This window comes from Lissotriton vulgaris, chromosome 5 (genome assembly GCF_964263255.1).
Source record: "Lissotriton vulgaris chromosome 5, aLisVul1.2, whole genome shotgun sequence".
NCBI lineage: Eukaryota > Metazoa > Chordata > Amphibia > Caudata > Salamandridae > Lissotriton > Lissotriton vulgaris.
In genome coordinates this window covers 1,924,461,367-1,924,477,895 of record NC_141693.1, presented here as the reverse complement: position 1 = coordinate 1,924,477,895, position 16,529 = coordinate 1,924,461,367, and the positions used below count along the sequence as shown (strand labels likewise).

General features: G+C 48.3%; 1 protein-coding gene across 2 annotated transcripts in view; it reads right to left on the bottom strand.

The window, feature by feature from the left end:
* The window catches only part of RNF5 (ring finger protein 5), a 42,963-nt gene extending 26,732 nt beyond the window's left edge, over positions 1 to 16,231 (bottom strand). The window contains exons 1-3 of one of the 2 annotated variants that reach the window (XM_086924517.1): positions 16,046 to 16,231; positions 6,153 to 6,171; positions 5,318 to 5,430 (exon numbers count right to left, since the gene is read on the bottom strand). In XM_086924517.1, the coding sequence (XP_086780643.1) occupies positions 5,318 to 5,430; positions 6,153 to 6,171; positions 16,046 to 16,194 (281 nt within the window). In that variant the 5' untranslated portion in view covers positions 16,195 to 16,231. The remainder of the gene's footprint in view (positions 1 to 5,317; positions 5,431 to 6,152; positions 6,172 to 16,045) is intronic. The other variant, XM_086924518.1, reaches the window with a different exon arrangement.
* Positions 16,232 to 16,529: the final 298 nt, after the last annotated feature.

Below are 16,529 nucleotides of genomic sequence, written 5' to 3'. Positions count from 1 at the left end.
GCGAAGTAAAAGAACAGAACATCAAATTACACTGATCAACTTCTTTCTATAGTACAGATATGTTCTTTCCGGTATGGGGAGACATCTCAAACCAGCTATGCAGCACAATTATAACCCTGAGAATGACGACATGTAAGGAGAGATCTTAAGTTCACCATCAGCTCTTTACAGAGAATTGTGTACTATTTAGACTGATTATCTGATCTCCTGTACTGTTTGATAACATGCTGGCTTGTTGTATTGTACTGCAACTTGTTTGTTTGAAAATGTCAATAAAAAAAATAATTATATATAAAAAATAAAAAGTTCACCATCAGCTCCAAGAATGTAATGTTCGAGGCATATGGGCTGCAGATCACACATTAGTGCATAGATCACCATCTGGTGGTGGGCCCGGATGATTACACTTTGTTGTCCTGGAAGAGTATTTGTATGGGAGAGGACTCCTCCTGTGAAGCATAGTATAGTGGGCATGGGTATCGACTCCATCTTCAGATTGTTTTTTCCCGCCATCGGGCCCGGATGTATTTGTTGCTCAGTCCCGTTACCGATCTCCTTTAGACACCCATTTCTTGATTTCTACAGTCGGTATCGTTTTCAATCGCCATTTCCTTCATATTCGTGTCGAATCAGCCTGCAATTCTAGATTCCATCGATCGTCAGGGCCGTTGGGCCCAACTGCGCCATTGGGCCTTCAGCTCACGGAAAGAACACCCTTCAAGAAGTGCCCTCAGTGTGGACACAAATTCCCCCACACTGATCTACATGAGGTGTGCAATCTGTGCTTGTCCCCAGAGCACGAAAGCAGAGATTGCCAGGTCTACGCTTCGCTCTGCGCTTCGTTCTGTTCCAAGAAGACTATCCGGGACCTTCGAGCTCAGAGAGTCAGGGCACAATCTTCTTCATCGGGACCAGACATCGTCGAGGAGACTCCAGTCGACCTGGAGTCCGAAGAACAGCAGGAAAAAGTTGTTGTTTCCGAAGCAGAGGATTCAGCTTCCCAAGCAGAAGAACACGCAGAGGATAACTATCCCCTTCCATCTGGTCAACAGATCGTGAGTACAGACGTCAACCCTCTTGACACCACCTTACCGGTTCAGGCTTCGGTTCCACCTCCACCTTCGGGCTCGGGTGCACACCGATCACAAACGTCAGACGGGGCCGCCTTCGGGCCCGGCAACGAAGAATCCCAAAAAGCCTCTAGGCGACTCGGGCTCGAGTCCGCCTGTCTGTTCTGACAGATAAAAAGTCCTTAAACCAAATCTGGCACCGAAGCAAACTTCGGTACCCAAATCAGTCGAACTGAAGACCAGCTCCGCACCGAAACCAATTTCGACACCAAAAAATGTCGAACCGAAGCAAACTCCGGTCTAACCGTAGTCCACTTCGGCACCGAAACACACTTCGCCACCTAAAGCAGTCGCCCCGAAACGCGCTTCGGAACCAATACCTCCAGAATGCGAAAAACATCCGATCCAAACAAAAAACAAGAGCCGAGGAAAGCTTCGGACCACAAGTCTTCGGAAGCAAAACCGAAATCTGCTCCTAAGACTATATTAGACACTGCTAACACCCCTAAACAACTCGGCCCCAAGCAAGGCAAGTTGGTGCCGAAAAAGGATGCTCCCACAGAAGAGCTTTTCAGTCCAGATCCAAAACAAAAGACTCTTCTTATTTATCCAAAGACTGGACATGTCATTACTGGACGTGCTAAAAGGAAACAGGCCCCTCCTCCCACACCTCCAGTCCCTCTCAAAAAACATGCTCAGACTTCTCCTATAAGGGTACCTTCACCACTTACAGAGGAACCAGACCTTGACATTCCCCCCGCACATAAACCATTCATCCCACACAGCCCTGCACCAGTAGATGATTAGGATGATGAGGATGATGCTGATAACTCGGGGGGGGGGGAATAGAAGATGAGCAACCCTTAGATGACCCAGGTGATCAGAGCATCCTTTTGTCGCTCCTCTTACAGGGGCACCTCCAGAACTTTACCAACAATACCATCCAGACAGCGTCCCATGTCACAAGAGCATCCCACACTCCTAAAACAAGAAGTTGCCACTCTACTGCAGAAAAAGGAAATAGAACTAGTTCCAGTACATCATCAAAACACCGGAGTTAACTCCCTATATTTCCTTATTCCCAAAAAGGACGGCTATTTCAGACCTATATTAGACCAGAGACCCCTAAATCTTTACATACAGTCTGACCACTTCCATAGTGTCACATTACAACAGGTCCTTCCTCTGTTAAAACAAGGAGACTTCCTTGCTACCCTAGATCTCAAGGACGCCTACTGTCACATTCCCATCCATCAGACTCACAGAAAGTACCTTCGCTTTGTACTGGACAGTCACCATTACCAGTTCAAAGTCCTCCCTTTCGGAGTGACTACGGCACCCCCAGTTTTCACAAAGTGCCTCGCGGTAGTAGCAGCACACTTGCACTTGAGAAAGGAAAACATCCATGTCTTCCCATATCTAGACTGGCTAATAAAAGCCAATCCATACCACCAGTGTGTGCAGCACACACAGCAGACCATTCACCTACTGCACAAACTCGGGTTCACTATAAACCAAACAAAGTTACATCTCCAACCATCTCCGTCTCAAAAGTATCTGGGTGCCACAATAGATACCTACAAAGCACTTGCATTCCCCAAACCAGCAAGAATACAAAGTATGCAAGCTCATATACAAAAATTCCAACCGCAACACTCACTACCAGCTCGAGTGTTCATGCAGCTAATTGGAATTATGGCGTCTTGAATCTAAGACTTCAAATGCGCCCCCTGCAAGAGTGCTTAGAAAGCCAATGGAACCAGGCTCAATGTCAATTAACAGATCTGCTGGTGGTGGACGGCCGGACCCATCGCTCTCTGCAGTGGTGGAACACCAAACCTTCCCAAAGTCATTTCACAATTACCTATCAGGCAAAGCGGTCTTAGTCCACACCGACAATATGACAGCCATGTACTACATTCAAACAGGGAGAAACACAATCCTTACAGCTCTCCCAGTTGGCGCAGAGTATATGGAGGTGGGCCATTCCTCAAAAAATCTTCCTATTAGCAGAACATCTACCAGGAGTTCACAATCAGTAGTCGGATCTGTTGAGTCATCAAAGACAACAGATTCATAAGTTGGAACTTCTGCCTCAAGTTCATCAACCTTTCTTTCAACAGTGGGACAGCCAGAAATAGATCTGTTTGCCACACACCTCAACTCTAAATGACCAAGCCTCGCCGCCAGGTATCCACACCCATCGTCCAAAGGCAACGCAATATCGATGAGTTGGTCAGACAGATTTGCGCACGCTTTTCCGCATCTCCCACTCATTCTGTTAGTGGTGCGCACGTTACAGCAACACTCCCTTATATTGATTCTCATTGCACCAACATGGGCAAGGCAACCATGGTACACCACATTACTAGAACTCTCAGTGGTACCACATCAGAAACTAAAACTCTCTCCACACCTGCTAAAACAGAACCACGGAGAGATCATGCATCCAAACCCCATGCAGCTCAACCTTGCGATTTGGCTCCTGAGGTCTTAGGATTTGGATATCTCAATCTCCCACCTGATTGCATGAATGTTATCAAAGAAGCTAGACGTCCCACCAATAGGGCATGCTATGCAGCCAAGTGGAAAAGGGTTGTTATACATTGCACCAATAGCAACATTAACCCACTAGATGTTTCCATCCAAAACATCATATGCTACTAGCTCCATCTACAAAGATGCAGTTTAGCATACTCCTCAATCAGATTACATCTTGCTGCTATAGCAGCTTAACTTCAAAACAGACATAATCTGTCATTATTCAGAGTTCCTGCCGTCAAAGACTTCATGGTAGGCCTCCAAAGAATAATTTCTCCCAGGGCACCACCCTCACCCTGTTTGGAATCTACACATTGTTCTCACTAGGCTTATGTGTCCTCCATTTGAACCCTTGCACAAGTATGACTTACAATTTTTTTCATGGAAAGTTGCTTTTTAGTGGCTATTACTTCACTCAGAAGAGTAAGTGAAATCCAGGCATTAACAATTCAAGAACCTTTCTTGTAACTCCATCACAACAAAGTGGTTCTAAGGACTAATCCCAAATTCCTTCCAAAAGTCATTTCACCATTCCATCTCAGTCTATTGAGTTGCCAGTATTCTTCTCCCAACCCTAAACAGTTGCTGAAAGAGCTCTCCATACATTAGATATCAAAAGAAAGCTACTATATTGATAGGACACAGCCATTTTGTTAAAAAAAACAGCTTTTTGTGCCTTTTTCACCTCCATATAAAGGTAATCCCATCTCAAAAACTGGGATTGCAAGGTGGATTGTTAAATGCATTCAAATTTGCTACCAAAAAGCAAAACACACTATCCATTTCCCCTAGGGCTCATTCCACACGTAAACTGGGGGCATCTATGGCTTTTTTAGGGAACATTCCCTTAGATGATATCTGCAAAGCAGCTACATGAGCTACACTGCACAGATTCACAAAGCACTACTGTGTAGATGTGCAAGCAAAACAAGCTAGTGTGGGCCAGGCTGTACTCAAAACACTATTCCAAACCACTGCAACATATACACGCCGCTAAAGGAGAGAACTGCTATGCAACCAATGCACTAGTGTGTGATCTGCAGCCCATATGCCTCGAATGGAAAATGCTACTTACCAGTATGCATATGTTCTTGGCATGTAGGGCTGCAGATTCACACATGCCCACCCGTATCCCCAGCTACCTTTATCTGTTCCAGGAATATCTTAATTAGATACACTATACACGCACATCTCTTTCTGTTCTCACATAACTCCATCATTTTTCCTAATGGCGAAAAACAATCTGAAGATGGAGTCTTTGCCCATGGGTACTATGCTCCACAGGAGGAGTCCTCTACCATACAAATACTCTTCCAGGACAACAACAAAGTGTAATCATCTGGGCCCACCGCCAGATGGAGATCTGTGCACTAGTGTGTGAATCTGCAGCCCTACATGCCAAGAACAGATGCCTACTGGTAAGTAGCATTTTCCTTCTAATGGACTAGTTAATTTGTTGTTTACATTCTAACACTTATCGATCTGTCGTTTAGCATTTAGTGCTTTGTGGAATAAATCTCAGAAAGCACCAGGAACAAGAAACAGGAGAGGATTAACTACTCTCACCAGATACAGGACAAGTTCAGATTTTTGTGAAAGATTAAGAATGGGTGTATGCCCCTTCACAAGGTTGCCTGAACTTCTATGCCAAGAGAAATACCCCTTTCTTATTCTAAAACATTCATGTGCACAATCCCTGTACTAACCTTGGATCCTGCTGGCTGGTACTCCCTCTGCCATAGAGTGGAATAACTTTATCCCGGCTGATCCCAGCTTTGCACACAGGGCACTCCTGGCGGTCCGGCCGTGTCTCGAGCCACTACAATGAGAGAACAGAAACACATCCACTGCTTGGTACAAATAGCAGGAGCACATTGACACAGAAATATAGGCAGCATAACACACCCAGTACTAGGCAGGCAGACAAAGCAGACATACATCCGGGCCATGCTAACCCTACTTTATCCTCCCACAAAACCATACTGCTTCAACATGGTTTAGTCAAGGACTTGGTCCAGAAAAGGAAATCTGTCCGGTCTGTGTAGAGGTAAGTGGAAATGAAAGGTCGCGGCTAAGTAATGGGTGGGGTATTATTATGATTGCAGAGGGTAAGTATAAAAAGCAGGAGTACAGCCAACATTAATTACAGACAGCAGGAAAATATTCAGACATGAACAGACCACGTGTTTAGCACGTACTCACAAAAAAAAACACTTACATTGATTAAGATAAAGAGGAAATCCCTATTGTCTCGTCAGACCTTCACAATCAAGCTATGCTATGCTACCTGCCCTCTCTACCCCCCAAATTCTAAGAAACCTGGACAGATCTGGCACTGTTTATATGTTATTATCTGTGTCTGTAGAGTGCACCATCAAATGTGAGGGTATCAGGAGCTGAGCAGGTGTGAGGGTCCAGCCTAGCGTAGGGTGAGACGGTCAGTGGAAAAGCCAGTTCTTCAGCTTCTTGTGGAATTCAAGGAGAGGAGGTGAGTGATGTGTAGTGGGAGGGATTTCCATGCTTTAGGAGTGATGCACTTACCTGGTGAAGACATGGCCAACTGTGAACAGGAAGCAGGGTTTAAAGGAGAGAGAGAGAGGAAAAAACATTAATACATTTGCAAGATACAGCATTAATACATCAAAGACTTTAATTTCAGTGATACAGCCTCAGCAAATACAGTGAACATCTTCATGAGCATGGTTGCCATTTCACTTTTGTCACCTAGTTACTGATTTTCATGCAGGTTTGCGGTTAGGTTCCATACCAATCGGCTCATTTAGCCGGTGCAAACTGACCTGGTCCAATAACAGCACCGCGACAAAGAAAATGGCAAGAAGTCTGAACTCCCTGTCACTTACCCAGAGGGTTTTGGTGTACATCGTTAGGTAAACATAAAAAACGAAAACGGAATTCCGGCAGAAAACTTTACGAAATTACCATAGTAAAACAGAAAAGATGCTTTACAGTGCTATCGATCTTTGAAGGGTAAGAATCAGCTAGTTTTGGACTGTGGCTGTGTGCTGATAGAAGAAAGAGTGGCGCAGTTTCTGCATTCACTCTGCGACACGGCCAGGGTTAATGCATCTCCGTTAATGTAGGGTCTGCCGTCAAAAGGAATGCATTGGAAATGATCAGACTACGAATCGAGGACCTTCATTAAAGTGAGAGCTAATCTTGTCAGTCCTGGATTTCATTCCTGTGCAGAGTATTGGCCACAATACTTTAAAGTAGCAATGGACCCTCTTGGTTCCAGTGGAAGGGCTAATGAAGTCACCCGAGTGTCTCAGCAATCTGATGGACCAAACAAAGATACTTCTCTCAGGGTAACCTCTGTTGATGCAAGGACTGCGACGATGAAGAATAGTACTTGGAATGATGGAGAAAATGATGGCAAATGCTCTTTGTTAGTTCCTATGTTGGTTTGGACTGCGCCTGAAACACTTAAATGGGATTCTTTTTTGTTGTTCTGCAAGATGTCTTTCTAGTTGTTGGTTAGACGGTATCTTCATTTTCTACTATACAATCTGACTGTGACTGACAGTCGAGTTGACAACGCATTCCCACACATAAAAGCCGTAGCGTTCTTTCAAGTAAATCACTCATTTACCAAAGGTTCTCCAAAACAATTTCAGGAAAAAATGCTGAGAAAATCGCGAATGAGCACTGGCATACTTGTCAGCAATGATATATCGCTGCCTCTATACAGTGGGGAGCAAGAACATGTGCAGATTTTTCGGCTACACCTGTTGCCCATATATTAATGCTGGTGGAAGGGGAATAAGGATTCTTTCAAGCACTTGATAGCCCACAAAAACGCAAAACAGTGTCACAACATAACCAATGATTTCCTTTCTCGGCATTTAAGGTAAAGAGGACAGAGTCTACCTAATCTATGCATACACTGAGCAATCTGTCCCTACTATATATGGCACCAGTTAAATACTATAACGGCCAGAGTAACCTTTCATCGGGATCTCAGCTACTGCAGCCGGAGATTAACAGCAAACATGCTTACCAAGGATTTTCAGAGATTAAAGATCAGAAGGGATTTCTGCAGGTTCAATACAAGTGCAGGCAGACACGTGTACATAACTGGCCTCCCTTCAAGTAGAGTCAGCCCTGGGAACTAGATGGTTCTTAGGACGGTCTCCTTTGGAGCATAACCCTACACGGGAAGAGGAGGTTAGACTCTCCACAATGGTTAATCATAGTGAAGCAGGCAGTAGGCCTTTGTGATTGCCCCAAGAAGCCACACAAAGCTGGCAGGCAGAGGGCGAATTTATAAGCTGGCTCAACAGCCCTTTAAAGAAATGCATCAAGTGCAATTCCCCTATCAATCCAGCGTCCACGTCCCCAACAGCTGAAGACAGAGCTGAAGGCAGATTGAAGAGGAGAAAAAAGGTGCAGGGTTGTATATCTGTCCTTGCTTCACATATTTCAGCATTAGCTCAGTTAGCTTTCTTGGCACGTTCCCATGCCCTTCTCGTCACAGCGCTGACATATGCAGACCCAAAGGGCACCGGTACCTCTACAAGCACTACTTTGCCAGGGCTGATGACCACTGGTGCTATCATACACAACTCGACTGTTACACGGGAGACCTTACTGGGATCACAGGTTCTGCTGCTGCCAGGTTCAGGGAGCCCTGTGTATCACTTAACTTAAAGTCAAAGCCCTTGATATATGTCACACATCTGTTACTAAGTACATGGGATCCCTGTATTTTACATTTAGTGCGGAAACAGTTCTAGTATTTATCTAGGAACACTCCCAGTATGTGTGTGTGTTTTAACAGACAGGTCCTGTGCCTCAGGATAAACCAAAACATGAAACCCAGTATAAGTGGAAAAATATTAGAAGTGCCTCACAAAATCAACCACCAAAGGAGCGATTAGTAGGTTCTCACCAATTTGCTCACTTTTTCATCATCTGCAACTTTCCTAAGTATACTAAGGAGCCAACAACCAAACACGTTTGGAAGAATGTTGTATGAGTGTCCTATCTAACTCTGTTGTGTGTGGCACACATCTCAAACACCCTGCTGGGTCACCATAGAGGGAGGAGAAAGATCTTCCTCACAAAAAATAGGGGATCCCATGGACTGAGTAACAGATGTGTGACACGTATAAACAGCTTTGGCTTATTGAGAAGGTTTGAGTGGAGGGCGGCCTTGACGTTGTTCCTTTGAATGCTTCTTTTTGTATAGAGAGGACACCTGTATCAGCCTATCCATAATGTCAGTACATAGCATCTTAAGTGAGCCTTGCAGGTTACCAGGTCAAGTGCAGGGTCTTCTCACATCCACACTATTGGTCTGTACTGGGGGCCAGCTAGAGAATATAACAGGGTACTGAAACCATACAAATGAGTTGCGATGCTCCACATTCCACACAAAAGCATCCCAAGTCTATGCCCGCTAACTGCTAGGTGGCACATCCGCACAATTAAGTCCAGAAAATGACACCAAACCACAAAATGTCCATTTAACACCTTGGAGCCCAACAAAGGGCCGGTGGGCATCTCAAAAGCAAACTAGGTGCACCTGGGAAAGACTGTTTAGAAACCTGATAAACAGAAAGACACACACACTTACATATACACACACGCCCTTTTCTCTTGCGAGACCAATCATTGATCACCTTCAATATCTGCAACATACTGCCAACTAATGCAATCTCCGGCCCACAGTGCTTACCGATACATTCCATGCCCCCCACACAGCCAGTCATTCAGCAAACTGCCTATTTAAACATAATCGAGTAATGTTGTTTAGAACTGTTGAAGATCATCTTTGTATAAAAAGGTATGTGGGGAAATGGGAATTCTTATTACTTTTCACAGCAGATTTATTTTTATCCCCAACTGAAAAATCATACATGGAGTGACGGATGTTACACCATACCCCATGGCTGGGCTATCTGAACAGACAATGCATCGGCCTTGCTGGCCTACCACCAACCGTCCCTTTATTATTGTCTTTATCACTAGGACAACCTATTGGCTTCCTCTTCAGCAGTACAGAAGAGTCTCCACTAAGAGAAATACCACTATAAAAGCCAGTTTGACCGTGAGAAATACAAATCATATGGTTATAAGAACACTCATGCAGTAACAGAAATGTATTTGCTTAGTAGTTATTTAAGCTGAGGAACTAGCGTGATTGGTCAAACGTTTAAGGGACTTTTGTATATATAGAGCACAACGTATATCTTAAATAAACGATCAATGCTCGCTTAAATAAGCCCATAATAAGAACAGTACTTGAAACACACCAAGATATTTCTATTTATGTAACAACATTTTGTATTATGCATTTATTTAAACAAGAGAAGCAGAGAACCTCACCCTGGCCATTCTATACACCACGGACCCCTCCATATAAGATTCCTCCATTCAAACATCTATCCTATCTTCCCCCACTAGAGCTCCATGGTTAGACTCTACCCGAGTCAAGCGTCACTCACTCAGCCCCTTCCCTACCTAGCCTCTCCCCACACTGTCCAGGATCTCCCCCATTAGACCGCTTTCTCCCAAACCGTCTGATCCACGAGCTCACTGTCAAGAGTTGCTCACTGTACTTCGTCATTCCGAATCCTCATATTCCAACCTCTCCTACTCGGACCCAGACTGTCCAGTCCCTCCCTTCAGAGTGTCTCCCCTCTCACATCGCTCTCTTTTCAGGCTGATGAACGCATCTGTCAAGACTCTCCCATACAAGCCCTAACTGTTATATCTCCTTTCCAAACCCTACGATCCGATCTTGTTCTCAACCTCCTATTTTGCAGTCAGCCCACTTACGGTCCAGTCTCTCCCTCCCAGACCCCTTACAGTCCAGCATCTCTCTCTCAGATCACTTACAGTCCAGCATCTCTCTCTCAGATCCCTTACAGTCCAGCATCTCTCTCTCAGATCCCTTACAGTCCAGCCTCTCCCTCTCAGACCCCTTACAGTCCAGCCTCTCCCTCTCAGACCCCTTAGTCCAGCCTCTGCCTCAGACCCCTTACAGTCCAGCCTCTCCCTCAGACCCCTTACAGTCCAGCCTCTCCCTCTCAGACCCCTTACAGTCCAGCCTCTCCCTCTCAGACCCCTTAGTCCAGCCTCTGCCTCAGACCCCTTACAGTCCAGCCTCTCCCTCTCAGACCCCTTACAGTCCAGCCTCTCCCTCTCAGACCCCTTACAGTCCAGCCTCTCCTTCTCAGACCCCTTACAGTCCAGCCTCTCCCTCTCAGACCCCTTACAGTCCAGCCTCTCCCTCTCAGACCCCTTAGTCCAGCCTCTGCCTCAGACCCCTTACAGTCCAGCCTCTCTCTCAGATCCCTTACAGTCCAGCCTCTCCCTCTCAGACCCCTTACAGTCCAGCCTCTCCCTCTCAGACCCCTTAGTCCAGCCTCTGCCTCAGACCCCTTACAGTCCAGCCTCTCCCTCTCAGACCCCTTACAGTCCAGCCTCTCCCTCTCAGACCCCTTACAGTCCAGCCTCTCCTTCTCAGACCCCTTACAGTCCAGCCTCTCCCTCTCAGACCCCTTACAGTCCAGCCTCTCCCTCTCAGACCCCTTGCAGTCCAGCCTCTCCCTCCCAGACCCCTTGCAGTCCAGCCTCTCCCTCCCAGACCCCTTGCAGTCCAGCCTCTCCCTCCCAGACCCCTTACAGTCCAGCCTCTCCCTCCTAGACCCCTTACTGTCCAGCCTCTCCCTCCCAGACACCTTACAGTCAAGCCTCTCCCTCCCAGACACCTTACAGTCCAGCATCTCCCTCCCAGACACCTTACAGTCCAGCATCTCCCTCCCAGACACCTTACAGTCCAGCCTCCCCCTCCCAGACACCTTACAGTTCAGTCTCTCCCTCCCAGACCCATAGTCCAGCCTCTCCCACCCACACCAGCGGTAGAAGTGGAGGGGGATCGGTGGGCACGGCGTGCCCCTACTTCTAAAAATAATTTCAGCCCGTTCCCCTACTTCTTTCTTTGAAATAAGCATCCCGGAACGGAGAGAAATAGTCCTACTAAAAACACTAATTTTTTTTTCAGCTTCCAGGGGCTGCTCGCACTTCTCTGTTGACCTCCAGAGGCTGCAGCAGCCCCTCCCTGACCTCGCACAGACCGGGGGCAGGCCCATTGTCATTGAGGCTGATTATACCCTTTGGAATGACAATGCGCCCGCCCGCTGCCTGCCTTTAGCATATGCCAGCGAGATCTGCATGAGGTGTCTCTGGTATCTGGGTGCAGGCCATGGCTCGTTGTGCAACAAATATACAAGATGGGTCCGCAATGTGTAATCAAAACTTTAAAACAATCCCGCTGGGGCGAGAGAGGTGCACTGTGGGCAGTGTAATCTGCTGTTTGGAAAACACAACCCTGACGTCCACGACGCGGAGGAGGCGAGGAAAAGCATTACATCCGATCAAGCTATTTTTTATAGACCGTATACTTGTAAAAACACTTGTGGCTGTCAAAGGCGTGCCCGAAGGTGCTTGCTTCTTCTAATACGTTTTATGGAATATATATTTTGCTTAGTGCTCTAAGCTGTGTTTTTATAAGTGTGTTTTGCTGCTCGGTACGTGATGTATTAAAGGGGAAATCCGGCGAATATTACATTAGTCTCAACACCCAGCAGACGTAATTGAACAAGGGAACATCGTGGGATGCCTATTGTTGGGGATTGTTCGAAATACAGGTCTTGATAAAGAGAACGGGGTTTTCCTTTAAACTACCAGACCCCTTTAACTGGAGGACAACGTGATCTTAAGCCCTCCTCTGCGATCCTGTGGCCTTTAAGGTGTGAGGCTCTGCTCAGAGGAGAAGCCAGAAAATCAAAATGCCCCAAACTTTGAACTACACTTATAATGGCAAGCAGCATGTGATGAGTGTCCTTTGCACTCCCTAAAAGAGAGGCCTCCACTGCTCCATCCAACCAAGGGAGTAGTCAGAAAATTAGAATGCCCCCCATTTTGCAGTAAACCTCTGATGCACACCAAGCAAAATAAGTAAATGTGCCCATCTTCCACTCGAAGAAGTGACGGGGACAAGGAGAAGTGACGGGACAGGAGAAGGAGAAGTGAAGTGAAGGGACAGGGGAAGGAGAAGTGACGGGGACAGGAGAAGGAGAAGTGACGGGGGCAGGAACAGTGAACGGGGCAGAAGTGAAGGGACAGGAGAAGTGAAGGGACAGGAGAAGTGAAGGGACAGGAGAAGTGAAGGGACAGTAAAAGTGAAGGGACAGGAGAAGGAGAAGTGACGGGACAGGAGATGGAGAAGTGACAGGACAGGAGAAGTGACGGGACAGGAGAAGTGACGGGACAGGAGAAGTGACGGGACAGGAGAAGTGACGGGACAGGAGAAGTGACGGGACAGGAGAAGTGACGGGACAGGAGAAGTGACGGGACAGGAGAAGTGACGGGACAGGAGAAGTGACGGGACAGGAGAAGTGACGGGACAGGAGAAGTGACGGGACAGGAGAAGTGACGGGACAGGAGAAGTGACGGGGCAGGAGAAGTGAAGGGACAGGAGAAGGAGAAGTGACGGGACAGGAGAAGTGACGGGGCAGGAGAAGTGAAGGGACAGGAGAAGGAGAAGTGACGGGACAGGAGATGGAGAAGTGACGGGACAGGAGAAGTGACGGGACAGTAAAAGTGAAGGGACAGGAGAAGGAGAAGTGACGGGACAGGAGATGGAGAAGTGACAGGACAGGAGAAGTGACGGGACAGGAGAAGTGACGGGACAGGAGAAGTGACGGGACAGGAGAAGTGAAGGGACAGGAGAAGGAGAAGTGACGGGACAGGAGATGGAGAAGTGACGGGACAGGAGAAGTGACGGGACAGTAAAAGTGAAGGGACAGGAGAAGGAGAAGTGACGGGACAGGAGATGGAGAAGTGACAGGACAGGAGAAGTGACGGGACAGGAGAAGTGACGGGACAGGAGAAGTGACGGGACAGGAGAAGTGACGGGACAGGAGAAGTGACGGGACAGGAGAAGTGACGGGACAGGAGAAGTGACGGGACAGGAGAAGTGACGGGACAGGAGAAGTGACGGGACAGGAGAAGTGACGGGGCAGGAGAAGTGACGGGGGCAGGAGAAGTGACGGGGCAGGAGAAGTGACGGGGCAGGAGAAGTGACGGGGGCAGGAGAAGTGACGGGGCAGGAGAAGTGACGGGGGCAGGAGAAGTGACGGGGCAGGAGAAGTGACGGGGCAGGAGAAGTGAAGGGACAGGAGAAGTGAAGGGACAGGAGAAGTGAAGGGACAGGAGAAGTGAAGGGACAGGAGAAGTGACGGGACAGGAGAAGTGACGGGACAGGAGAAGTGACGGGACAGGAGAAGTGACGGGACAGGAGAAGTGACGGGACAGGAGAAGGAGAAGTGACGGGACAGGAGAAGGAGAAGTGACGGGACAGGAGAAGGAGAAGTGACGGGACAGGAGAAGGAGAAGTGACGGGACAGGAGAAGTGACGGGACAGGAGAAGTGACGGGACAGGAGAAGTGACGGGACAGGAGAAGTGACGGGACAGGAGAAGTGACGGGACAGGAGAAATGACGGGGCAGGAGAAGTGACGGGGCAGGAGAAGTGACGGGGAAAGGAGAAGTGAAGGGACAGGAGAAGTGACTGGGCAGGAGAAGTGACGAGGGCAGGAGAAGTGACGAGGACAGGAGAAGTGACGGGGACAGGAGAAGGAGAAGTGACGGGACAGGAGAAGGAGAAGTGACGGGACAGGAGAAGGAGAAGTGACGGGACAGGAGAAGGAGAAGTGACGGGACAGGAGATGGAGAAGTGACGGGACAGGAGAAGTGACGGGACAGGAGAAGTGACGGGACAGGAGAAGTGACGGGACAGGAGAAGTGACGGGACAGGAGAAGTGACGGGGCAGGAGAAGTGACGGGGAAAGGAGAAGTGAAGGGACAGGAGAAGTGAAGGGACCAGGAGAAGGAGAAGTGACGGGACAGGAAAAGGAGAAGTGACGGGACAGGAGAAGGAGAAGTGAAGGGGACAGGAGAAGTGACGGGGACAGGAGAAGTGACGGGGACAGGAGAAGTGACGGGGACAGGAGAAGTGAGGGGCCGGAGCGGTGATGGGGGCAGGAGAAGGGAGGGGGGACAGGAGAAGTGACGGGGACAGGAGAAGTGACGGGGGCAGGAGAAGTGACGGGGGCAGGAGCGGTGACGGGGGCAGGAGAAGGGAGGGGGCAGGACTGTTCCCATTGGGCGCAGAATCTAGACTGATTTGCATATGGCTGGGTCCAAACTGGAATGGCATGGTGAGCAAAGAAACAATGGATTTAGGCCCAGATCTCTGTACTGGGGTGAATGTATGATATTGTTCTGCATTCAGTTGTTCTTTTTGCTATATTATGATTGAGCAGCTAGCTGGCGACATGAATATGAAGGAGCCTTTGTGGGTTTCCGTGAGTCTGGATTCTCCTGAAGAGTCCCTTTCTCTTCTGAGTCCTGCTTAACACATGTGTACAGGAGGAGCCCTGTATTCATGACCTCAATGTTTGAGACAAAAAATAATCATGGATTTCTGAACATTGAGTAAAAGCATTAAGGTAACATGTTGTTCCTGCTTATATTTCACACGCTTTACATAAACCTGTATTCCCTATGACTGTTTGCTTTTTCCTGAATTAAACCTCAAACATGTTTATCCATTGTTTTAATTAAATAACGTTCTAAGCTGTAACTGGTCAGTGAAATGCTAAACGTACTAAAAATTGGTATGTTTTGCTATTTCTAGCCACGCCCCTGACTCCGCCCACTGATTCAATCTTCGGTTATTCCCGCCCCCTGATTCTCCGCCCACAGTTCCCCTACTTTTCTTTCCCCACTTCGACCACTGACCCACACCCCTTACTGCCCAGCCTCTCCCTCCCAGACCTCTTCCTGTCCAGTCTCTCCCTATCGAAGCCCTTACTGTCCAGCCTCTCCCTCCCACACCCCTTACTGTCCAGACTCTCCCCCACGTCCTCTTACTGACCAGTCTCTCCTTCTCAGACCGCTTCCTGTTCAGTCTCGCCCTCCTAGACTCCTTCCTGCACAGTCCCCTCACGACTCTCCACTGTTCAGCCCTAGTATCCATCTCTGTTCTGTTTCTCTCCCCGTTCCTCGCTGTCCATTCTCTTCCTCTCAGATTCCTCCTAGTCCAGTCTATATGTCTCAGGCCCCTCACTGTCCAGTGTCTCCCAGGTCCCTAACTGTACACTTTCCTCGTCAGGCCGCACTACCCAGTCCCTCTGCCTCAAAACCCCTCACTCTCCAGCCTTTCCTTGCTCCGACCCTCGGGAGAAACCTAAAGCAACTGCCACGCGAAAGCATGTCAACCCACGTAAACCTATAATTGACCAGTCCACTCCTCTCCAGACTAATCCATGGCCAGCCTCAGGTCCTGTAACCCTGTTTATCCCTTGGGGGTCACTCTTATCCCGTCTCTTCCTCCCACAGTACCAGAATAGGTGTCCGCAGAGACTGATCACCGCGTCCCGGGCCGTGTCCAGGCAGATATTGCATTCGAAGGTGGCTCCCGCGCTGCCGGCCGCGGCCCCTCCGGGCTCTTGCTCCCCTGGCTGCCCATCACGCTCGGTTCCCGACGCCATCTGACCTGACTGGTATCTCGGTTCCAGTAGCTCCGCCCACTGTTACCGAGTGTTTTGTGTCATTGGACGTATCACAACAATTACGCCCCTAGTGCCGTTCAACGACCAATAAGCATGCACGCTCATTGAGATGAGAGTGAATAGAGCATCTTGATTGGTTGAGTCGCAAGTCGGCCTTCTCCGCCACTGTCCAATTAAAGGCACACCGACGCGGCTCTTGGACGTATGGTCTCGCCCTCTGTTGCACGGGCGCGGTAGGCCCAAAACAAACCTGTGGCTCTGTCAATCAGCCGCGTAGGCACTCCTACCGGAACTTATCGCTACCTGCACTGGCG